This window comes from Rhinopithecus roxellana, chromosome 10 (assembly GCF_007565055.1).
Source record: "Rhinopithecus roxellana isolate Shanxi Qingling chromosome 10, ASM756505v1, whole genome shotgun sequence".
Classification (NCBI taxonomy): domain Eukaryota; kingdom Metazoa; phylum Chordata; class Mammalia; order Primates; family Cercopithecidae; genus Rhinopithecus; species Rhinopithecus roxellana.
The window spans coordinates 42,631,921-42,657,285 of record NC_044558.1 but is presented as its reverse complement, the minus strand read 5'-3'; the positions used below and the strand labels follow the sequence as shown (position 1 = coordinate 42,657,285).

Below are 25,365 nucleotides of genomic sequence, written 5' to 3'. Positions count from 1 at the left end.
ACCTTGTTTTCTTTAGCAAAGAAATCCAAATCTAAGCATAAAAGTACACAACGAATTGTTTTTACCTTAATAGTCAGGGCAGAACAGAGTGATCTCAGATAAGTGATCCTTGTACTGAAAGCACAATAAGTACCTACCTTTCTTTTAAAGTCAATTCCATATTGATATTTCCAATATAACAAGGTTTCTTTTCTCCTTTCTCACAGATGAGTGTATAATCCTTTTTTTCCTAGTTTTGAAGTCCCATAATTACTTATTGTCATTTCAAACAAAAATGAAAATCACACTATTATCCTTCCTGGAATTGGCTGCCAAGTCAGCTTCCATTCAGACAGTTCATCTTGTTGGCATCGGTCACAATCTTCCTCCCAAAGAACATGAAAGAATGCACAAGTGTAAGTCTTCTAGTGTTCTAGCATCCCAAAAAGAGTCCCATACAATTAGTAAACAACAGCAATGCAAGGAATCAAAAATAATAATAAGTCCTTGGTGTTTGATCTAAATTTTTTGACTAGTTTTTCATTTGTATAGTATTAATGCCATGAGTTTTGTCTAGGATTTTTTTTGCATATGTGCATCCAATTGTTCCAGCAACATTTGTTGAGCAATCTATGCTGTCTCCATTGAATTACCTTTACTCTGTCGAAACTCAGTGGGCTATATTTGTGTGAGTCTATTTCTGGGCTCTCTGTTCAGTTCTACTGATTTATATGTCTATTCTTTCACCAATACCATTTTGTATTAATTACTGTGCCTTATAGTAGGTTTTCAAGTTAAATAGTATGAGTCCTCCAAATTTGTTCTTCTTCAGTATGGGTTAACTATTCTGTTTTTTCCCTTTCCACATAAATTTCAAAATTTATTGGTATCTACAAAATACTTGCTGGGATTTTGTTGAATCTATAGATTAAGCTAATAAGAAATAACATCTTAATGATACGGAATCTTCCGATCCATGAACATGGAATATTTCTCCATTTACCTAGATCTTCTTTGATGTTTTTCATCAGTGCATTGTAATTTACCGCATAGAGGTCATGTACATATTTTGTTAGATTTATACCTATTCCATGTTTTGAGTGCTATTGTAAATGATGTTTTTAACTTCAAATTTTAATTGTTCAGTGCTGGTATATTGCAAAGCAATTAACTTTTGTGTATTCACCTTGCATCCTGTCACCTTGCAACACTCATCTATTAGTTCCAAGAACTTTTTGTCAATTCCTTGAGATTTCCTGCATAGACAATTATGTCACTGTGAACAGTTTAATTTCTTCTTTTCCAATCTGTTTACCTTCTGTTTCCTTCTACAAATACGTTAGGTTAAATGGAAAAGAATTAAGGTTGAAGATGAAATTAAGTTTGGTAATCACCCGACCTCCAGATGAGGAGATTATCCTGAATTATCTAGGTAAGCCAATATGAAAGCAAAGGTTCTTATAAATGGGTAATATAGGCAGACAGAGAGAACCAGAGAGATGGCAGCATGAGAAGGACTCAGCTGACAAGGAGGAAGCAGACTGTGAGCCAAGTAATGCAGGCAGCCTCTAGAAATTGAAAAAGATAAGGAAACAGATTCTCTTCTTAGAGCCTCCAGAAGGAACAGTTTCCCTACACCTTAATTTTAGTCACTGAGACTGATTTTGCACTTATGACATCCAGAACTGGAAAATAACAAATTTGTGTTGTTTAAGCCACCAAGTTTGTGAATTTGTTATAACAGCAATGGGAAACTAATATGCATATCTTCTGAAAATAAGCTTGTTGTAATTTTTTGTTCTTCCACAGGTAAAGTGGGTTTTTTTTTTCCTTTGACTCTTTCAAGATTTTCTCTTTGTTTTTCTGCCATTTGAATATAATATTCTGTCTTAGACCATTTTGTGCTGCTATTACAGAATACCTGAGACTGAGTAATCTATAATGAGCAGAAATTAATTTGTCTTACAGTTCTGGAGGCTGGAAAATCTAAGGCCAAGGGGGTGCACCTGGTGAAGACCTTCTTGCTTCATCACAACACGGCAAAAGGCATCACATGGATGAGAGAAAGTAATAGAGCTTGAGAGAGAAAGGTTCAGAGGAGGAGGAGGAGGAGGAGGAGGAAGCTGAATTTATTCTAAAAGGAAACCCACTCAGGATAAGTAACCCATTCTCAATAATGACATTAATCCATTCATGAGGGCACAGCCTAATGCCCTCACGACCTCATCACCTCCTGAAGATCCTATGTCTCAACACTGTTGTGTTGGGGATTAGTTTACAACACCTGAACTTCTTACAAACCATAGCATATTCTTAGGGGTAGTTTTACTGCAATTTGTTCTGCTCAGTATTCTTTGAGGATCTATTGTTATGCTACATATTTTGAAATTACCAAAAAGAAAAAATTTAAAAACATATTGCCCCCTCCCCAGTTCTTAGATATTCTTTTTTGTGTGTTTTGTTCTATTCTGTTTGCTTGTTCTTCGTTTTTTCTCTCTGTATTTTAGTTTGGGAAGTTTCTGTTTACCTATCTTCAAACTCACTGAATCTCTGCAAGCTCACTGATATGTTGTGTTTACTATTGAGCCTAAATGAAGCCTAAATGAAGATCAAAGACAATCTTCATTTCTGTTACAGTGTATTTTATTTATAGTATTTCCATTTGATTCTTTTCTTAGACTTTCTGTCTCTCTACTGACATTACCCATCTGTTCTTGCATGTTGTCTACCTTTTTCCCTTAACGTATTAATTTTAGCTGTTTTAAATTTCTCACCTGGTAATCTCAAACTCTATGTCATATCCAAGTCTGGTTTTGACGTTTGCTTTATCACTTCCGGCTGTTTTCTCTCACCTTTCCGTGTGCCAGAGGCTTCAAGTTCTCTGGCATTCTTGCCTTGGTCTCCCATCTTTACTTTGTGCTTCCGTAACTACTCCTCGTTAGAGAGAGTCTGTGCCTTGCAGCTCTTTCACCTGTGATCCACTGTTATTACTGGAGCCCTGTGGTATGTAGTAAAGTATGGGGAAAGGGAAGTGTTTTATAATCTTTAAATCTCAGCATTTTAGTGGGCCTGTGTTTCAGGACTGTGATCTTCACAAGTGTTTCATCTTGTATAGCTTTAGGTGAAAAAGGACAACTAGAAGGGACTCAAGTTAGAGGAACATCCTTCTCCCACAGCCCTCTCATAGGAGTCTGGTAAAGCCTTTCCCCCTGGAGAGCAGACCTTTGTTTCTGGACATACTTCACAAGGATTACTCATCCCCTCCCCCTGCCAGAGCCACAGGGATATCTTTCTCAGAACTTCACCATGAGAACTTGGTGGGATTCCTGTGGGTACCCTCATGAAAACATGGAGGACCCTTCACAGTTCAACCCCTAGGTGTATCTCACTCCCATGCTAGTCCACACTCAGCCTCCAACAACTCATCAAAATTACCATTTAAGTGTTTTAACAAGTTAATTACTTCAGTGGATTCAGGTCCAAGTAAGCAGGTCTTGGCTGTGAATTTCTGGATTTGCCTACTCTCCAGATTTTATTGTGGCAGTTTGTCCTATAAATTCCGTTCTATAATGGAACAAAAAAAAAAAAAATCACTGATTTTGTTTGTCCAGCTTTTCCTTGTTTTGAAGGCTGGAGTAACAACTTCCAGGCTCTGTATCTGTTGGAGCTAAAACTGGAAGTCTCTCATGATGGTTTTTTTTTTTTTTTTTCCTTTTTTTTCTGAGATGGAGTCTCACTCTGTCACCCAGGCTGGAATGCAGTGGCACAATCTCAGCTCATCACAACCTCTGCCTCACGGGTCCAAGTGATTCTCCTGCCTCAGCCTCCTGAGTAGCTGGAACTACAGGCACGTGCCACCATGTCCAGCTAATTTTTGTATTTTTAGTAGAGACCAGGTTTCACCGTGTTGGCCAGAATGGTCTTGATCTCTTCACCTCTGGTGATTCACCTGCCTCGGCCTCCCAAAGTGCTGGGATTATAGGCTTGAGCCACTGCACCCAGCCCACGATGGTTTTTTTCATCCCAAGCAGCATGGTATCTGAGGCCTCATTTGGAAAATTCAAATGCTTGGAGCTGCAATCATCTAAGGGCTTGCTCACATGCATCTGATGATTTGTGCTGATGTTGAGTGGAAGCCTCACTGGAACTCTTGGCCAGAATATGCACACATGGTTTTCCCCACGCAGCCTGAACATCTCGACATGACGTTGGGTTCTGAGGGCAAAAGTCTTGAGATGGAAAGAAGCCAGGTAGAGACTGTACCCTAGACTTCAAAGGATGTGACTGCATTTCCATTTCACTTCACTGGTAAGCAAAGTCAAGCCACTTCCCAATATTTAGGAGAGTAACACACCCTCATCTTTAAGTTGGATTACAAGAAGTCACATTACAAGAAGAGCATGGGAATGGGGTGACTATATGTGTGATTACTTTTGGAAATTTCACCTTGTTTCAAGCTAAATAAGGGGAATTCTGAGTTATCAAGAATTTTAGACCTCACCAGCCTGTGACTCTGAAATAATCTCATGGTGACTTTTTCATATTTATATTTTGAAAAAAATATTGCAGGCTGGACCCATGCAAATCATAGCACTTTGGGAGGCTAAGGTGGGTGAATCACTTGAGCCCAGGAGTTCAAGACCAGACTGGGCAACATGGTCAAACCACGTCTCTACAAAAAGTACAAAAATAAAAAATTAGCTGAGTATGGTGGTGCATGCCTGTGGTCCTAGCTACTCGGGAGGCTGAGGCAGGAGGATGGCTTGAGCCCAGGAAGCGGAGGTTGCAGTGAGCCATGATTGTACCAACTGCACTCTAGCCTGGGTGACACTCTAGCCTAGGTGTCTTAAAAGAAAGAAAGAAATTGCAAACTTACAGAAGAGTTGGAAAAGCTTTATATTTCCTGAATCATCTCAGAGTAAGTGGCTATCCCGATGCCCCTTCACCTCTGAATACATTAGTGTGCATTATCTACCCACAAAGACATGTCCTGCTTAACCATGATACAAACCTCAAAATCAGGAAGTTTAAATTGATATATCACTACTCTCTCATCTTCAGACCTCATTCAAGTTCACCAGTTGTTCTAAAAATGATTTCTACTGCATAGGTATTCAGTTCAGAAACTTACATTGCATTTAGCTATCATGTCTCTATAATTCATTTCAGAACGAAACTGTTCTTCAGTCCTTAGTCTTTCCTTAACGTATATAACTTTGATACTTTGAAGACTACAGACAAGATATTTTGTAAATTGCTTCTTAGTTTGCATTTGTATGTTTTCTCATGACTAGAATAGGTTATGCATCTTTCACAGAGATATTACAAAAGGTATGCTGTGTTCGTTTCCTTGCATCTTATCAGGTAGGACACCCTTTTCATTTATCTCATTACTAAGGATGTTTACTTTTATTCCTTGATTAAGATGGCATCTGCTAAGCTTCTCTACTATAAAATTACTCCTTTCCAATTTGTAATTAATAAATATTTTATAGGGAGATATTTTGCAATGATGTGGCTATACCATTCCTCATCAAACTTTTGGCATGTTCATTTATATCAATATATACTCATGGTTTCCTATTATATTCAAAAGGTCATAATACATCACTATCACTATTTATTTTGATGCTCAAATTTTCTCATATTTGACCAGTGGGAGTCCCTTCGAGCTGGTTTCTGTGCCTTTTAACATGTTTCCATCATCCTCTGAATACTTCTTTTGTTCTAGCACACCATGTACTTTCATTACCCCTGCTCTGGGATCAGCCAGTTCTCCAAGGAGTTCTGGTCCCTTCTAGCAAAGAATGTTATTTAGAAGTCAAGATGTGGGTGATCAGTGTTCTCACTGTTATTGAGATGTTAACTACTCTCAGGCCCCCTCAGTGGACAGAATTAGGGTGAATTAACATTTCCATCTATTATGTGTTTCTGTATCTACCTCTATATATTGAAGAGCATAAGGTAATACTGACACATCTAATTCTAATTCAATATCATAGGGTTTATTCTAATTTTCTCCTTTTCTGTACTGTAGCTTCCTTCAATAATGAGGAAAACTGGCTCCCATTATCTTTAATATAATTACTTAATTAATTTCCCATCTGCACTAATATGCCTTCCCCTATGCAGATGCCATTCTTACTTCACTCTAACACCCATGCTGGGCCATCCCAGGACACAGATGTCCTCCTCACCTTGCCTGGACTCTGACAGCCTACTCCAGCCCTTTCTTTCACATAGGCACCTCCTTGCTAGGCTAAGGTTCAGAGGACCCATGTCATGTCAGGCTGCCGCCCTATGATACACTGCATAATGGACCCCCAAAGATGCCCACATCCTAGTCCCCTGAATCTGGGACTGTTGCTTTATATGGCACACACACACACACACACACACACACACACACACACACACAAATTCTCAGATGTGGTTAAGTTAAAAATCTTAAGAAGGAGACAATATCCTGAATTATTCAAGTGGTCTTAGTATAATCACGAGGGTCCTTATAAGAGGAAATAGGGAATATCAGACTCAGAGAGAATGAGAGAGCCTGGAAGACACTGTTCTGCTGGCTTTTGAAAAGGAAGAGGCCACTAGCTGAGGAATGAGAGTGGCCTCCAGCAGTTGGAGAAGTCAAGGAAACAGATTGTCTCCTAGAGTCTCCAGAAGGAGCAAGCCCTGCCAATGCCTTGATTTTAGCCCACTGAGCCTAGTTTTGGATTTCTGCCCTCCGTGATGATAAGATAATAAACATATGGGGTTTTTTTCAGCAACTGTTTGTTATCACTTATTACCACAGCAATAAGAAACTAATATGCTCACTCACCTCTTCAAGGACCTTCTCCTCATTCTGCTCAGGTTCTGACACCTTCCACACCAGGTTTCCTCCCTTCACACTGTGCCTGGAATTGGCTGCCCATTGTGGGCAATTACAGATGTCTACCTTACTCTGATGCACTTAATTGATTTAGAATAATATTGTTCAAATGGGAAGAGAAGAAGAGAAGAATGAAGAGAACAGGATAAGAAAGAACAAGAAAATCCATTGACATTTCATGCTCAAATTTTAATTGCCGAAAAATTGCCCTACCAGCAAGGATATGCCAGCAATTTCTGAAAGTCACTAAGGGTGGGACGCCGTACGATAAGGGCGCTCACACTGCAAGCCCAGGCTGCTGCCCCAGCTGCTTACAAAATTAGGGAGATACCTGCCCCTGCTGGCATTGGGAGAGGAAGCTTCCCCCAAGGTCTTAGTCTAAAGCATGGTCCATCCCTCCTACAAGCTCCATCATACTTCTGAAACTAGGTGTGTTCATAAGAGAAGAAACATACAACATAGGGAATAATTGACAACCACTGCATAGGCCAGTCTCAACTCAAGTTCTCTTAAAGTATCTTCTCCCTGTCTCATTCCCTGCTATCATCACAACACCATATACAGTTTGTATCTCTTCATATCTCAGAGTCTGCGCCAAACTGAGACCAACCTCAGTGAGAGGGAATGTTTTATCCAGCCCTAGACTAAAATTCATCTCCTGCGGCTTCATTCCACATGGTGTGATTAATCACTTCTCAAGAAGATTGATGGTGGGAATTTCCAATCCCTTCCCCAGAAGTATGGTCTGGAAATATGGTCCAGGCAAGACAGTTTCACAGTAGCCCTCCATCTGTTTGTACATCAAAGTCTGCCTCAATGAATCTTAATACGAACAAGAGTGGAGACACCAGTCGCAGATCATATTAGCTGTAGTTGTGCCAAAAATAACCCGAATTTACTTTCAGTCTTGCTTCATCAAAGATTCAAAAGTTTCAGAATCAGGTCTCACCCACTGTCACTTAATTGCCCAATAATCCAAATAATGACCCCTGATTGTTATCGACAACTCAAATGATCCTTTGTGTGACCTCTCACATAATCCTACTGTTGCTGTTGGAGGGTTATGTGAAATTGTTGAGAAGGAAGCCCCAGATGCCTAACCCTCTCTATCCTTGGCATTCACAATCTTGCCACCACTGTATGTTCCATAGTTGGTAGAACTAATCTCACTATATCCATTATCTTGTTTATGTCGGTGATCATAAGAAGTCTCAGACTCACAACACATCCCTATGCACTTTCCCTTTTATGACCGCCTCTCTTGTTTTGTCTCACTGGGTCTTCTGGAATTTACAGCCCAGAACTAACCAAATCCTTCATATCCTCAACTTCCTCCTTCTCAAAAGATAAACTGGCCCTCCCCTAAGGACATTGCTTCCCCGGAATTCCTCTCAAGTGTGGCTGGTTTTCTCTTCCATCTTCTGGGCGCAGCACACTGGTCTGCTGGTTCTTCTACCATTCCAGGAAAATCTCCTCTTCAGAGCCTTTGCAAGGATATACCTTTTGCCTGGAATTCAAATAGCTACCTCTCTTATTTCTTACAAGTGCTTCCTCAAATGGCATCTCCTCAATGAAGCCACATATAATTACTCTTTTAAACTTCTAGCCCTCCCACCCCACCACACATAGGATTCCTAATTTCCCTGTCCTGCTCTCCTTTAACTATTTTTCCATGATACCAATCACCTTAGAGAATGCCATGCAATAGACTTACATAGTATGTATTTTGTTCGTTGTTTATCTGACCCTTGCTTAATTTCAAATTCCCCAGGGGCAGGGATCCTAGGCTGTTTTGCTGGAGTAAGGTATCTCAAGGATCTACAACAGCACCAGGCACATAGTAGATACTCCAATAAATATGTCTTGAGTGAAAGTATCAATTCGTACCACAATATTATGAGGAACACACAATTATTTTTCCGACAATAAAGCTGAAACTTAGACAATATACATAATGTATTAAAGGTCACACTACTTGTAATGGAATAACTTGGATTCCAATTCAAGCCTTGTCCCTAGAGCTTACACCCACTACTCCACACCCAGTGATGTTTGCCAGCATTGGATGAGGGAGAGGAAGATTCTGAAATGAAGGAGGGAATAGGAAGGTGGAGAAGGGGCTAGAAATAAATCTCTGTGTGCCAAGCTGAGCAGTTTAAACTACATTCCATAGTGGAACCTCTAAATTGAATAGTGACATAATTAAATCTGTATCTTAGAAAGATAATTCAAAGAGCTGCCAACTGGAAAAGTGAAAGCCAACAAAATGCTAGTGGAAAGAGACACCACATTTAATGGAACCAAATGCAACTCTAAAATTTCCACAGCTAAGATGACTCCCGTCCCTACTAATTCATTAATAGGTAGTTCTTTCACTCTAGTTCTCACTTAGAAAAAGTCCGACACAGCATAAATAGTTGTGAACTTACACTTTATTCATATATATTAGATATTGATAATCTTAACAAATGAGTTACTTTCCATTTGGGTACAGTCACAGTTGTCAACAATGTTTGGAAGCACCAGGCATGAAATCTCTTGAGATGCTATGTTTTCATCAGGGTCACCTGACACATTCAAGTTCTGTCTGACATACCATTAAAGCAGTGGCTCAGAATGCAGGCAAGTTTTCAAACAGGCAGTAACTGGATAGTATCACTTCACTTATAAGTGTTCATTGTATCATCAAGTGAAATAAACACACAACCCACAGGATCTTGCTTAGGTTGGCTGCCTAGGTGGCCCCTGAGATAAAGCCTTGTAATCACATAGCCTCGCCTAATTAGTCAGAAAACAAAGGATTAAGTGAAACAGTCACAGGATATAGGAATTATAAATAATACATATATTAATAGATATTCATTTTCATTACACAAAAGTTGCTATTATAAATACTTATTTGATTGATGAGTCTAAAAATACATTCCCCATATAAATAATGTTAAATATTAATAAATAGATTTAGATTTAAAATTCAAATAGTGCAGGCAGGACAACCATTACTGGGATGCTCTTCGACCTCGAAACATCTGACTCCTTTTTCGCTTCCCTATTTTAGCTGCTGGCGACAGTTCAGCCATCACTTGGATGAGTTCATGTACTGCTTTGCGTTGGACATTCAAGTCAGTTACCTATTGGGAAAGAAAAGAGCAAAATTAATTTCAGGCATATAAGCCATCAGGATATTCTGTTAATGGCATGATGGTCAGTGAAAATAAAACTATTCCTTTAAAAAAATGGACCATATTACCTTAATATACAATATTTACTTCTTCAGCAGTTGAGGCTAAAAATTATAATTATATTCCTAGTTGTGCAATGATGTGGTGGAGTCCATCACATATCTTTAAATCTACTCCTATAGAATTCTTGAAATCGTATAGTGAAAAGACCCCTGGTGTGGAGTCAATGTGAAAAGGTGGATCTGAATCTCATGCGTGCAATAATTCTGACCTTGAGCCAGCTACTTAACCTTTCGGAACTTCTATTTTCTCATCTAAAGGAAGAGAAGACTGTTTCTATGACCTCTCTATCATCAATCTACCAATTATATCACTTTATACTTTAGTCTCTCCTGTATGTATCAAACGAGTAATTATAGGTCAATGATTCTCACTGTTAATGCGTAGCAGATTAACCCGGAAACCTAATAAAGACCTCAGAGATCCAGGTGCATGAATTGGAAGGACTGTGCCCTGTGCATTCACTAAGCTCCCCTGGTGATTCTGACATCCACCTAAGTTTGAGAACCACTGATCTAGGTTAGGTACCCTAGAAAACACCAAATCCAAAACAAGTGAAAACTGTAATTTTTTATTTCTCCGAGATTAGGTCAGTCTCTCAATTTCCATAATAGGTTTTAAAATAACCACCAATCATATTTATATATGGCTTACTGATATATAAAGTTTAAAATTAGGAATTGCAACAACTTTTCCAGTACCCTACCTTCTAGGCCAGCAAATTGAACTATTTGCATTTCCTCACTCTAACCAATAGGGCCATTTAGGTGATTTCATGCTTCATAAAATGTGGACCATTTACTTTCCTCTTGACTCTGCCATTATATTTTTTCTAATCTTGGGAACACTATGGCTACGTCGCCACATTTCTGAGGATGGCTGGGGGATTACAGGCTACAGGACTAATTATGAAAGGGCATGACATACCTCAGCTTAGCAACTGAGCCAAAGAGAACAATAATTAATAGAGCTCACTCAAGATTGCCCATCAAGAAACAGGAGGTTTGTAGCTTCCAGAAGGAAGAAACCCACAGATTTTTTTTTTTCACTTTTTTAAGGCCCGGTTCCTACAGAGTAGAAAAAGTTTTCTACAAGCTGTGTGTTTGCAAGTGACAGATTTTACTTTCCAATGTTCAAATCATCACCAAGAAACTAAGAGACTTATCCAGGACTGAACAGTAAGCCAGGGGCACCACTGGGTTAGGGGCAAGTGCTGAGTGTCTAGTTTCTAATCAAAGGATGCCTGTTGCCATGTCTCTCCTTTCAGTTTCTGGGGGCTCACATGAGAGGAGTGAGAGGCAGGCCCGGCAATAGTGAAAGCTGAGCACAAATCCTAAGAGCACAAATGCCAGCTTGAGCTCTCATTTGAGCCCATTTATATCAAAGCCAACCCCAAAGGAATCTAGAGGTCTTTGTCTTCTAGATAAAATTTTGAAAAACGTGTTTTGTCTTTATGCCTCAATGTTATCATTCTGTTTACAGAAGGCTAATTTAAAGATAATTTAAAGATACAAGTTCATGAGGTATGACTTAGGAGTCTAAGGAGTTCTCCAGCTGAGATAGTCTGAAAGTTGATAGAGACTTGATAGAGCAATCTTTTCATAAGGTATAAATTCTACCTATTTTTCCCTAAAAACAAACAGCAACCATTCTTGCTTCTAATTAGGCAGTACAATCTGATAGGTTGGCTAGAGACTTGCAGTGGGGTGCACTGGTACCTACTCAAAGGCTGTAGCTTTCTTCTATCTTATTCTCATTTTCTATTCTTGGCATTGTAGAGTTTTGGAGCAAAGAAGGTCATCAAACTTATGCAGTGAACCTAACAGTTTCCTTTTAAGATGAGGGCACTGAGCCCCAGCCAGCCATGTGATTCATCACAGTTCCCTGGTGGCTGAGTTGGGAGGAGAACACACATCTTCTCAGCTCCTCCCACTGCTCTTTCCATTAAGACAGACAGCCTCTCATTCAAAGTAAGAGAATTTCCATCATATGAGCAGGGACAGCGAGAGAATTGCTTCTCAGTACTCCCCACTACTTCCTCACCTACTTCCTCTTCATTGGATTTGTCAATTCACCTGTCTTTACAAAATAGTTACAATGCTAGCATTTTTCTACATTACATACTTCAGTGATCCCCATACTGGCTTTGCAAAGTCATCCAAACACAAATGGAATTAGTAAGAGTTTCAGCTATGGGTTGAGTTCATAGCTTTAGCAACTGTTAAATAGCTAATGTCTACTTTCTGGAGAACAAATGCTTTGCAAGACCCTCCGCAATGAAACCAAAGAAAGAATTTAAAGAGCCTCACCGAATAATTGGTCAGCTTTTCGAAGTCATCCCGTTTCTTTTTGTTGCTATTGAAAAACTTGACATTAATGTCTTCCTTGATGGTCTCCACACTCTTTTGGATCCTCTGGTCATCTTTGAAGTTTTTAAAAAGTTTGAAGTAAAAGGAGACAATTTGGCTCTGCATTATTTTTCTGTCACTCTCCTTGGAAGGAAAGAACACAAACAGAGGATGATGTGTATTTATCCATCAGAAAACAAGCAACAGGAAAATTAGCCAAATGGGAATATTCAGCTTACCTCTTTCCAATTCCTCAAGATGTCTAAGAAAAGAGTTCCATTATCTGCTACATCTGGATCACCTGCATTCTGAAAAAAAAAAAAAAAGGTTTACAATTAGCCTATAAATTGTCTTAAAAATAAATTTCAAGTTTCATTGAACTCAGATGTGACAATATTCACTGATTTCCTTTGCAATTCTTCTGCTTAGTTCTAACAATAAGTATTCACAAAAGGTTTATGTGAGATATAGCCAAAGACTATTATGCTCTTTTAGCTTTTTTGTTTTCCAATATAACCATTAAATTGCAATGTCACAAAGGAGTTCAACAAAGCTGATGATACTCCAAGGGTCTCAAAAACTATAGTAGGCTAAAGAAAGTATTTTCAAGCTAGGCTAAAAAATACAAAACAAAAACAGCAAAGCCACCCCACTATAAAATACTGCCCCCCAATGGCACAGGTTTCTATTACATCTACTATGCCTTCCTGTAGGGTATTATGTCAACTTTAAAAGATAGTTTCAAACGTGTGCATGTGTGTGTGTGTGAGATCTGATTTTGTGTTGTAGGAATAAAATCAATTGTGAATGTCTGAATAAAATCAATTGTGAATGTATGACAGTTATAATAGCTAAGTTTTAAATAAATAATGAAATATTTAAAATGTAAAAACTTTTCATTAACCGTCAATAAAATTTTAAAAGAAACTCAAAAAACTCACTTAAAATTTTTAAACATTCCATAGCCAGAATCATAATTCCTACAAAATCCCAGTGAGCAACTAAGTTCAGGAATAATTCACAAGTAATATAGATAGAGCAGCAGAATGTTGAAATAACTTTTTGGAGAAAATCACCTATCAGTGATTTTTTTAAGCCAAAACTTTAAGGATCTTTTTTACTTTAATTTGTAAACGTTTCCTATTAACTTTTTAATGCTAATCCTGATCTTAGAGTCTGAGAAGTCAAAAACTAATAGCCAATCATTTTCTTCAATATGCATACTCCTTGACTTATCACATCTGAATGAGTTCCCACCACAAAATTATTAACATCATTATGCTTCATATCCATATCATGCCCATCTTTTGGAAGATTCATAAATCCCTTTTAAGTCTCTATACAAACTGAGCAGAAGGTTAAAACAATATCTAGATTATGTAGTCAAGAAACTCATCCAGTCAATAATTAACAAAATAAAACCAGATCTCAAAGTGACTGTGTACAGGAGGACAGTCTATCAGAGATGCTACAGCAAGTCAATATTCAGTCATTTATAACCACAAAAAAGTACTGTTAAAAAGCCATACTTACAAAATATTTCTTAAGGTTTTCTGCTTCTTTTACATATGGGTCCTGGCAGTAACAGCCAAGAGAACCCAAAACAATGCAGAGCTGAAAAGCCAAGATATAACTTGTATATTTCATCGTTTCAGAGAGAGTTAAGCCAAAGAAGTTGAAATCAGAAGTTCTTGTATCAAGTTGACCGGGTCCAAAGGGCTTAACTGATCTTTCTCTTCTAATAGCTGATCTTCAGATGATCAGAACAATGTGCTGCACCTCCTTTGGCTGCTGGTATTTATACCTAATTGAAGTCTCCTCAGGATTACGTATTTTCACAAGTTTTTTAAGATGAGATGGTGACAGATAGGCAGGGATGCTAGTTTGTATTAATAACTAAGGTTTTGTGGCATTTGGGTGTTGTAGTTAGAGTTTCCTTTAGACTCCTTGGGTCCTTTGACGATGAGACAGACCCATTATGCCCACCTGTGCCATTCTGGTGGGATTCTTTGAAGGCACTTTTACTTCACACCATTCAAGGACTGGAAATTTTTTCGCACCTCCCCCCTTCGCCCTGGTAAAATGTTGACTCCTCATTCACAAAGCACATTGATCATTTGCTTGTGGTTGGGAACAAGTGAAAAAGGAAATTCTAGGGCCTCTCAAACCTTTACAAAGGGGGAGCCTTTTAAAATTTTTCTTGCAAATGACCAGAAAGCAAGGAAAGAATGTGGTTGAAAGACCAATTTGGTGAGGAAGTCCTTCATCAGAGTTGGTTAGTAAAATATCTACCACAAGTTTCAAATTGCTCTAGATCAGTCCTGCCCAGTAGAAATATAATACAAGCCATACAGGTAAATTTAAATGATCTAGTAGCCTCATTAATAAAAGTTTCTTAAAAAGGTAAATATAATTTCTAAATACATTGTATTTAAACCAATATATCCCAAATATTACTTCAGTATGCATCAGTATACTACATTATTAATAAGGTATTTGATATTCTTTTTGTCATATTAAATCCTTGAAATACAGTGTACAGAATATTCCCATGGGGAGGGCCAGGCACAGTGGCTCACACCTGTAATCCCAGCACTTTGGGAGGTCGAGGTGGGTGGATCACAAGGTCAGGAGTTCGACACCAGCCTGGCCAATATGGTGAAACCCCGTCTCTACTAAAAATACAAAGAATTAGCCGGGCATGGTGGTGCATGCCTGTAATCTCAGCTACTAGGGAGGCTGAGGCAGAAGAATTGGTTGAACCCAGGAGGTGGAGGTTGCAGTGAGCCGAGATCATGCCACTACTCTCCAGCCTAGGTGACATAGTGAGACTCCATCTCAAAAAAAAAAAAAAAAAAAAAAAAAAAAAAAAAAAAAAAAAAAAAAAGAACTGCAGTGTATATTTTATACCTACAGTACATCTCAATTTGGTCTAGTCATATTTCAAATGTTTAATGGCCACATATTACTAGGTGCTACTATATTGGACAGCATAGCTCTAAACAATTTATTGTTCCAAATAATCAGTATTAACAGAGAATCTTTTTAACTTTTTATTTCTTTGTCTTTCAGATACAAAAAAAAAAAAAATAGGATTATTTCTCCTCCTTTGTAATTTATTTATGAAGTACAACACTTTGGGATGGCACAAAAAGCCCTCCACTCTTTGGTTCCAACCCACTTTGCATTTCTACCTGCACTGTGTACATAACAGCATTGCGGTCATGGGGGCAAACTTGATTCCTGACTCCCATACTATCTAGCTATATGATTGTGAGTTAGCTTCTTAAATCTACTATGACTCAGTCTCCTTATCTGTAAAATTGGCTTGATAATAGTAGCTTCTTCCATGCTTCAGTTGAAAATTAAATCAGATAACCCTCATAAAGTGCTAGGAATTTTTCCTGGCATATAGTCATCACTCAATAAAAGTTTATTATTATTCTGGCACATTGGATGACTAGTCATTTCTTAAAAAAAAAAAAAATACCCTGTACCTTTGCTCATGCTGTGTCTTTGGTCTTGAGTTCTTTTTACTCTCATTTGTGCCCCTGATAGTAGCCATTCATCCAAGCCCAGCTTAAAAATTATCATCTCCCTGAGTTCTTCCAAAATTATCCTCCCTAAAATTAATCTTACATTCTCTATAAAAGTCTTGGTGTATACTTTTCTAAGAGTTCCGATTCCTCAATCTTGATTGAAGATAGTTATTCGTGTGTCTTCTCCCGTATTAGATTTAGTTTCTGAAAATCAGAAATTGTTTCATTGCTTTTACGATGGCTTTCTCTTCCTTAAAATATTTTAGCATGGAGATTTGCTCATAAACCGCACTGAATAAATGTAAATTCGAATGCTTGCCTAAGGATCTCTTTTGAGTTATTTGCCCTGAAGTTCCAATTCTGATGTTATCAGGCCTAACCTGTAAGAAACTAGTTTTTAATTAAATAATATTTATGATTAATGTTAGAAACATGATGCTCTGTCTCTTTAGCCACTTGATGACTGGGACAATTTTGTGTATTCTTTTATGTGGAAAAAAAAGCCAGAAAGCTCTTTGAGGGGCAATCTTCCCAAAGAATGAATAAGATCAAAACATTTATGTGGAACCAAACCTCATGTTAAGCAAGTGAAGAATGTAAAAATTACATTGTTGTATTCAAAGCTCTACTGTTGCTCTGCTCAAGAAAAATTATGGCCAGAGAATGTGCTTGCAGGTGGCACAGGGATTTGGGTCCAAGCCTGAGACACACTGTAGGTTCTCAATACCTTCCAATGGTCAACCTCTGAGTCACTGGAAGGAATGTTCCCAGCTTTCTGGAAATAAGTAAAACTTAGTTCTGCCTAGTCCTTGATTGCTCCACTGGAATGTAGTACTAGGACTGAGGAGTTAAGAATAGTGGGATTCATAACAGGGAATGATGCGCTGCGTAGCCACTTGTAAATTGAGAATGCCTATTCAAAATAACAGATTATATTGTTTACAGTGTGGACGGATGTTTATGAAGAGTAATTACATGGCTAAAATCCAAGCTCTAATAACTCGATTGCACGGCCAAGCACAAAATTATGGAATTATGGATTATCTATGGTCAACCTCCTTACCTTTTAGATTTGTAAATCAAGACCCAGAAAAACAAGTGATATGCTTAAATTCATTCAACTGGCTAATGCAGAACTGAGTCTAAATCCAAGATCTTCCCAAAGAGGATGAAACCTTTAGTCAATACATCCCCCAGTCTATCAATATCCATTGAGATTATTGTATGTGCCTCTACATTAGATATGTGAATTCAGATAATTACACCCTATCAGGCTTTACTTTCTGGAACTTTTTTTCTGTAGAATTTGTGAGATAGTAATCACACTTTAATTCCCTAAAACATAGTAAGACTGCAAATATATTTTGAAATTGTTTTTGAAATATATTTTGGAAATTTTTGCCTAAACATCCCAGCCAGCTCAACTTCATGGGCATGCAACCTGTGCAGTCTGTCAGAACCCTGAACTTAGAACAGCCTACACTTGGTTTAATGCTCTGTTGTCACTTTCTTGAAATTTCTAATAACTCTTCAAACAACGGACCCACATTTTCGTTTTGCACTTGTTTCCACAAATTATGTAGCTTGTCCTGCATTCCAGGCTGGAAGTGAAACATCTGCTATTAGATTTTCATCTTTCAACATACGATTTTTTGGCTCAGAACATTATCACTACAATAAGCATATCCATTTGTGATCTTTTCCTGTCTTGTCAACTTTGCAAACAAAGAAACTTCTCTCTCTTTTCTGCCCGTAAAACACCTTTTGTTGCACATGCAAACTAGAGGTTTCACACTTTGTTGGTTTGGCCAGTTCTGAGACTGCAGAATAAATCACCATCAAGATATAATTTAAAAGTTTTGCAAACCCACCAGGAGCCAAGGTGTGACCGTATTACTAAAACAGAGGGGCTGAAAACTTTCTTTTTTCTTTTCAACCAGACTTTTTTTCTGAAAACTGGCTATGGTTATATATGACACGTCAGGAAGATTTCAATCATATCTCATGCTATCCTCCGTCTTAACTGAGTAGGTAGTCGTAAGCCAAAACTTACACCTTGGTTTCCCTTTTCCTCTGTCATCAGCAGTCACATCCTAGTACTCACAACCAAATTATCTCATCCAGACTTCCGTGTAGATTTCTTCCACTCAATATGAGTCAATATTGGATCCATGCCCCCACGCTATTTTGACTCCCGGAACTCCTGACATCATGCAAGCCAAACCTACGGAAGAAGCATGACATACAGAATGGAAGTCCACACGGAGTCAGATTTTCCCCGCAATTTGACTCACAAAATCCCGTAAGTTAGAGGAAGATTTTCTGAATCCCCCCTTTTCTTTTGTGCCTTCTGGCCAATTTTGAGGAGTAGTTCAAAGAATATAGAAGGTATGCTACTTACACAGTACAATCATCAGATTACAATATTCTTCGTTTTATATCAGATGGGATTGGGCATTGATAATCCAGAGATTCATGGTCCTGCTTTAAAGGTTGTATTTTTGTTCCACAAGGAATTTTAATGCATCAAGTGCCAAATACTTTGATTGATATGGGGTTACCAAAGACGGATGGAAAGTTCTATTGTGAAAACGTTGGTTTATATCCCAATTTCAATTAATTAATATGTCCTTATTGAATTGAATGCCTACTAGATGTTCATAGTTTTAGGGGTTACAAAGAAGTCAACAGTGAGACAATCTGGTAGAAGCATATGTCACCACATTGGAAGCTAGGATTGATTCTCCTGTTCTTGTGGCTGAATAGGTAGAATAGGTGTCCATATTCCCCACCTCTTCTCCGTGTATATCCTCTCCAGGTGGTTCATATAGTTGAGAGGACTTATTATTGGTCAGAGGGAAATACACACATTGACATATGTATTGTGTTTCTTCCTCCTATACCCAAGACAGACGTCACTAATCAGTCATGGCATTCCTTTCTATTGAATTCAGATATGACTGCTGAATCCTTCTCAACACTGAAATCCAGATAGATACTAATTTATTTATATTTCATTGCCTATTTTCCCTATTAGGGCAAAAGTTTACTTGTTGTTATGCCTCTTAGTTAGATCCTCCAAATGGGTTCATTCAACTTACAAAGTAAAAGGCATAATCTCTTCCTCCAAGAAAATTAGTATTGGGGGAAAACATAACAATCCATGAAGTAATATAAGGAAAAGAACTTTGGCCTAAGAGAAAGGAGTCCCAAATTCTGGTCCTGTGTCTGCAAGTGATGTGAGATTTTGAACAAAGCCTTTACCCATGACTTATATTTAACGACATCATCTTTAAAATGAAGATTTAGATCTAAATGAACTCTAAGTTATCTTCTATTCTTAATATCCTATGTTTCTATGATTGTGATTTACGAGGAATATGACATTACTAAGGACTAAGGTTACAGGAAGTAAGGACTCCAACAGACTTAGAAACTCAGAGAAATTAGCCAGGTGCAGTGGCTCATGCCTATAATCCCAGCACTTTGGGAGGCCGAGGCAGGCAGATCACCTGAGGTCAGGAGTTCGAGACCAGCCTGGACAACATGGTGAAACCCCATCTCTACTAAAAATACAAATCCCATCTCTACTAAAAATACAAAAATTAGCCGGTCATGGTGGCATGCACCTGTAATCCCAGCTATTCAGGAGGCTGAGGCAGGAGAATCACTTGAACCCAGGAGACGGAGGTTGCAGTGAGCCGAGATTGCACCATTGCACTCCAGCCTAGGTGATAGAGCAAGACTCTGTCTAAAACAAACAAAAACAAATAAAAGAAAGAAATTCAGAAAAAAAAATCATTGTCTGAATGGTGGAAAAGTTGGGAAATTTTACCCATCACTTGAGTTTTTAATTTAAGTTGAATTTGAGCTTTGAATTGGAATTGAATTTTTAAACATATATAGAATTTGTAGGAATAATACTTCACAGCTTGTACTTAAACCCTCAGGTCATGTGCTTTTTTACTCCAATGATCTCAAGAAATGAGTTGCCCTCAGGGTAGCCCCTGAAATGGCAATGGCACGAGGCTTTGAAAACTTGTACATTTTTCCAATGGAAAGTTACTTCTGTATCTCTCTTGATAAAAGTTCTATACTGCAGACTGGCAGGTTCACATTCACTCCTATGCTACCTGGCAAAGGAATTCTGAGTCCATGATGAGCCAATAAATAAGTTTCTTTTCTCACCAGTGTTTAACATGTCATTATTACCATGTCACCAATCCCTGAACTAATTTAAGAAGTATCAGAATTAAATTCCCATCCATTGATTTTTCAAATGGAAATTTTTTTAATGGCTGTAAAATTATGTGGGATCTTTTAAACAAAAAAAAAAAATCAGACAATACAGAAGAGCGTAAGAAAAGAAAAAATCACCTATGATTTCATTTCCCATAGGTAAATACAGTTAGCATTTTGAGACAAAGTATTTCATTATTTTTTTCTACCTACATAACACAGTGCCTGGCACAGAATTTTTCCCCAATACACTTCTGTGGATTAACGAAATATGAGCCAAAGTGATTTAGTGATTAAGTTCAAAGGCTCTGGGGTCAGGTTGTGTATGTTTAATCGTGACTTTGCTCCTTACTGTCTGTTGATTTTTAATGCATTACTTAACTTCTCTGAGTATCACTTTTCTCATCTATAAAAAGGTGATATAAATAATAACTGTCTCAAAAGATTTCATGAGTATAAATTATGTCAACATGTGTAATAGTGCAATGCCTTGCATATAGTAAGAGCTCATTAAATGCATAGTCATTATTACTAGTGGCTTCCAATATTCAGATTACAGTCTCCTCCTAGCACATGGAATAAGATACTTCATGGCCTCTTTCAATTAAATGGTATCTCATGACTTCTTCTGGCCAATCTACTCTATGTAATGACAGACATTATTTTGGATTAGAGTAGGCTGGCCAGAAAAAGTCATGAGATGCCATTCTGGGCCAAGGCCAAATAAAGCCCCTGAGAATCTTTCCAGCTCTCTCTTCCTTTGCTGCAGTAATGACAATGGTCACATGTTTTGAGGACACGAACCATGGCAGATAGAATACATGCTACCTCTACCTTCTTTCAGAATCCCTAAGACAAAAATAACAACATAAAAGGCTATAAAGTCTCAACAACAAAAAAAGACAAAAGCAAATGAGAAATGTCAATGAAGTTATGGAAGATGGAAAGAAGATGAGCAAGTGGTGAGTAACTTCAACTTTAGATTTCTCCGCTGCGGCAAGTACCAAGTAGAGGAAAGTTAGTTCACACTGCAGATTAGTAGAAAACTCCGGAATTGTGTTATTAATCACTTCTGAAAAAGGAAGTTCAGGGTGGGATTGAAAATAGAACAATTGGTTGAAAAATGTATATAAGATGTAGTTAGATCCCTCGTATCCCACTTAGCCACTCTACTGCTCCCATATACCTGTTTGAAGACTGGAAGTTTACCTTCCAGCAAGGTTCTGGATATCTTCTGGATATTTAGCATAGCTGAGAAGGAAGTAAGTACCTTCATAAGGTTAGGATTTAATTGAAAGTCATTATACTGAACAGTGACAGCACAAGGCTTCCAGAATGCTTACTATCAGGCTTATATTCCTAGTCTCTAGGAAATTGCCAAGCCGAAAAGAAAAGATGTACTAACGTGGGGTTTCTGCCAGTGAAACTCACCAGTTTCAAGTATCACCCTACTAGGAGGCTTGTAAGTCAAGAAGTCCAATCCATATATTTAATGTACCCAATCCAACAATTTGGACTTTGTTGTAAAACATAAACAACTTTAGTGAGCAGAAAAATACTTGAAAAAAAATACTTTAGGATAAAATACAAAGTCTAAAAAACAAACAGAAAACGTAAAAGAAATGGAGTTAATGCAGAGAAAAATAACAAAGAGAAAAAAATAAAAAAAAATAGAAGATTAATGGAACAACAACATTTAGAGAAGAAGAAGCTCTTAGAACTTACAAGCTGGTGGTAGGGCCAGGTGCAGTGACTCATGCCTATAATCCCAGCACTTTGGGAGGCCAAGGCAGGCGGATCACTGGAGGTCAGGAGTTCGAGACCAGCCTGGTCAACATAGTGAAACCCCTTCCCTAGTGAAAATACAAAAATTAGTCAAGTGTGGTGGCACACATCTGTAGCCTCAGCTATTCAGGAGGCCGAGGTAGGAGGATCACTGGAGCCCGGGAGGCAGAGGTTGCAGTGAGCCAAGATCACATCACTGCACTCCAGCCTGGGTGACAGAGTGAGACTTGGTCTCAAAAAAAAAAAAAAAAAAAAAATGGTGGCAGAAGTTGATAAAGCAATAGAAGCGTTGAAATATAAAGTTGAAGAAATCTCTAAGAGAGAACAAAATGACCAAGAACTGGAAAAATATAAAGAAATTCAGGAAAACTAAAGAATCTACTTAGAAATCCAACATTTAAGTAACAGGCGCTCCAGAAAGAGAAAAGAAGTAATTGAAGGAAGAAAATTATCAAGAAGATTATTTTTTTAATTTCTCCATAGCTGAAGAATGTCAGTTTCCAAAATGAAAAACCCAGTGAATGCCCAGCCCAATGAGTTTAAAAAAAAAATAAAGAGACAGGCCTTAGAGGGCATTTTTAAATTTCAGAGAATCTTGGATGTGGAGAAGATCCTCAAAGTTCGAGAGAGAAAACATAGGTTGTAAACATTATAAATACAAAGGATGAGGAAACAAAATGTCATCACACTTCTCAATAGCTATTCTGGAAGCTAGAGGTTGATGGAGCAATGCTTTTAAATACTGGAAGAAAATAGTGTCCAAACTAGAATTTCATGCTATGCCAAACAATTAATAGTTAGGATAAGACTTTTTTTTTAATTCATGGGAGATTTCATGACTTTATGTCCCACGTGTCGTTTCTCATGAAGCATCTCGAGAAAGTCGAGAAAGTGTTTAACCTGAATAAAAAATTAAATTAAGGAAGAAGACCTGGGATCCAGGAAACAAAGGATTTAACACAGGAAAAAGCTAGAAGATTTTCTAGCAGGTGGTGAGGGAAATCCCAAGAGGATCGTTGTGCAGCAGGTCTTCAGAGCAACCAGCTCTAGTTGGAACTAAAGGACTGGGAAGCCCAGGAGAAATGTCTCCAATTTAAAAAAATGCAATTAATATGAACATTACAAAGAAATTTCACCCCTGAGAGAGACTGGAGAAGGGGAAGGTAAATTAATGATGGGTATGTGGAAAACTAAGAAAACCAACCAAACAATGCCAATTATTAACTTTGGGAAAAGCAAATATGGTGCATGAAAAAATGTAATATTGTACCACAAATATCATGAACAAGATTTACCTAACCATAGTCATGTCCATTTTACCACCTAAAGTGTAATACAGCTATAATGGGAAGACAGAGGATAAAGGGGCTAAGTGTGTATTTGTATAGGGTAAAGTAAGTCATCGTCATATTACCTGAAATGGGAAAAATTGAATGTAAGAAATATGTAGTTGTGTAAGGTAAGTAGAAGTTGAGCTAAGAAATGAAACTAAAGGAATTAAAAGTGATAGCCTCAGAGAAGTATGTTTCAGAGATGGAACTGCATGAATCAGAGTTACTGGCTTTGTGTTATAACCCTTGTGCAACATCTGGGAGTCCCCAAAGTCACCTTCATTTCTGACACCAACTGAAAGTTTGGAACCAGCCCCAGGCTCAATAATTCACTAGAAGGACTCATAGAACTTAGAAAAACCATTATACTCATGATTATGGTTGATTACAGCAAAAGAATACAGATTAAAATCAGCAGAGGAAAGAGGCCCATAGGGCAGGGCTCAGGAGCACTCCATGCTTAGAGTTTCCAGTCATTCTCTACCAATAGAGAAGTGGACAGTGCTAACTTTTCCCAGCCATGATGTGTGACAGTGTACACAGAGTACTGCAGACTCAGGGAGCTTACCTGAGTCTTGCTGTCCAGAGACTTTATTGAGCTTGGTCACATAAACAAGATTGACACCTGTATGACTGACTTTAGTCTCTAGCCCTTCCAGAGGTCAATTTGATACTGGATGGCCCAATGCTCCCACCATAGATCACATTGTTAGCATAGACTATGCCACAGGGCTTAAGGCCCCTAGGAAACCAAAGGCACTCTTATCAGGCAGAACATTCCAAGGACATGGAGGTTACATGCCCAGTGTTGGAGACAAAGGCCAAAGCTCTCTTTGGATGAAGTTAATCCTGTACTGCATAATATTCCTTTATTTTTTTCCCTTTTAAACTGTTTGTTCTGCTATAACTTTTTTATGATTACCTCATGCTTAGTTGGCAAATAAGAAAATGATGCTGATAAAATGTGGAATTAATTTGGGTTTATACTAGATTTTTCCCAGCATGTTAAGGTTTAAAACAACCAAGGTTCGGCACAGTGGCTCATCCCTGTAATCCCAGCACTTTGGGAGGCCAAAGCGGGTGGATCACCTGAGGTCAGGAGTTTGAGACCAACCTGACCAACATGATGAAACCCCGTCTCTACTGAAAATACAAAATTAGCCAGGCATGGTGGCATATCGCAGCCACTTCAGAGGCTGAGGCAGGAGAATCACTTGAACCCAGGAGGCGGAGGTTGCAGTGAGCTGAGGTTACATCATTGCACTCCAGCCTGGGCAACAAGAGCAAAACTCCATCTCAAAAAAAAAAAAAAAAAAAGACAACCAAGCATATGTCTTCTCACATTTAGGAAAAATCCTTAGCAATATTTGAAGACCTTTTTAAAAAGTCGAAAGTTATAGAAGTGTTTTACTTTAATACCAGTAGTAATTGGTTTAGTGGATTCAAGAATTGCTGAATTTCCACTATCTGGGAAGCAGCAAGTGCAGATGAAGGAACTGCAAAGGCTTTTCCTCCTGTATAAAATAAATGGATTAATGAAAATGGCTGTGCCCCAGATAGAATTTTTAATTGGAACCAAAATGTTCTCTCCCAGAAACACATGTACCCAGGCCCTTTATCTCAAAAGAGGAAGCAGCAGTCCAAATTACCAGGCTGCAAAGGACGAATTCACTGTGGTGATTGGTGGAAATTCCCAAGAGATTTTTAGATGCCTGGTTTTGGTTAGGATTTTTGTTGCTTTTGTTAATGCTTTGATTTTAAAGCTTGAGAAGTATTGAATGGCATGTCCCGACTCTGGTTGTCTCCATAGGCCTTGTTACTTTTAGTCTGAGGTTTTGCAGAACCTATATGTTATAATTTCCCAAATTAGGCGAGGCCAATATTAGTCAAGCAATATGTAAACTAAAGACCCTAACCTTAGTATAAAGACTGCAATAGTCAAAAAAAAAAAAATCTCAATAAATCTGGATTTGGCTCCAGTAAAACAGAGCTTAAGAACAAGTGTTTGTGCAACTAAATATT

General features: G+C 38.2%; 1 protein-coding gene across 1 annotated transcript; it reads right to left on the bottom strand.

The window, feature by feature from the left end:
• Positions 1-9,273: 9,273 nt before the first annotated feature.
• Positions 9,274-14,224, bottom strand: IFNG (interferon gamma). Its single transcript, XM_010365523.2, has 4 exons — positions 13,983-14,224; positions 12,689-12,757; positions 12,411-12,593; positions 9,274-9,990 (listed from the first exon to the last, which is right to left on the bottom strand). Exons 1-4 carry the CDS (start codon positions 14,094-14,096, stop codon positions 9,859-9,861), a joined length of 498 nt encoding a protein of 165 aa, XP_010363825.1. The 5' UTR covers positions 14,097-14,224; the 3' UTR covers positions 9,274-9,858.
• Between the last annotated feature and the right edge of the window lie 11,141 nt (positions 14,225-25,365).

What these genes read in the sequence shown, in the direction of transcription:
- IFNG (XM_010365523.2), bottom strand. Translation starts at nt 14,096, where the DNA reads ATGAAATATACAAGTTATATCTTGGCTTTTCAGCTCTGCATTGTTTTG. An exon ending in TCTTGAGGAATTGGAAAGAG is followed by an intron (nt 12,594 to 12,688) that starts GTAAGCTGAATA and finishes TTTCCTTCCAAG; the next exon opens with GAGAGTGACAGAAAAATAAT. An exon ending in AAAAGCTGACCAATTATTCG is followed by an intron (nt 9,991 to 12,410) that starts GTGAGGCTCTTT and finishes CTTTCCCAATAG; the next exon opens with GTAACTGACTTGAATGTCCA.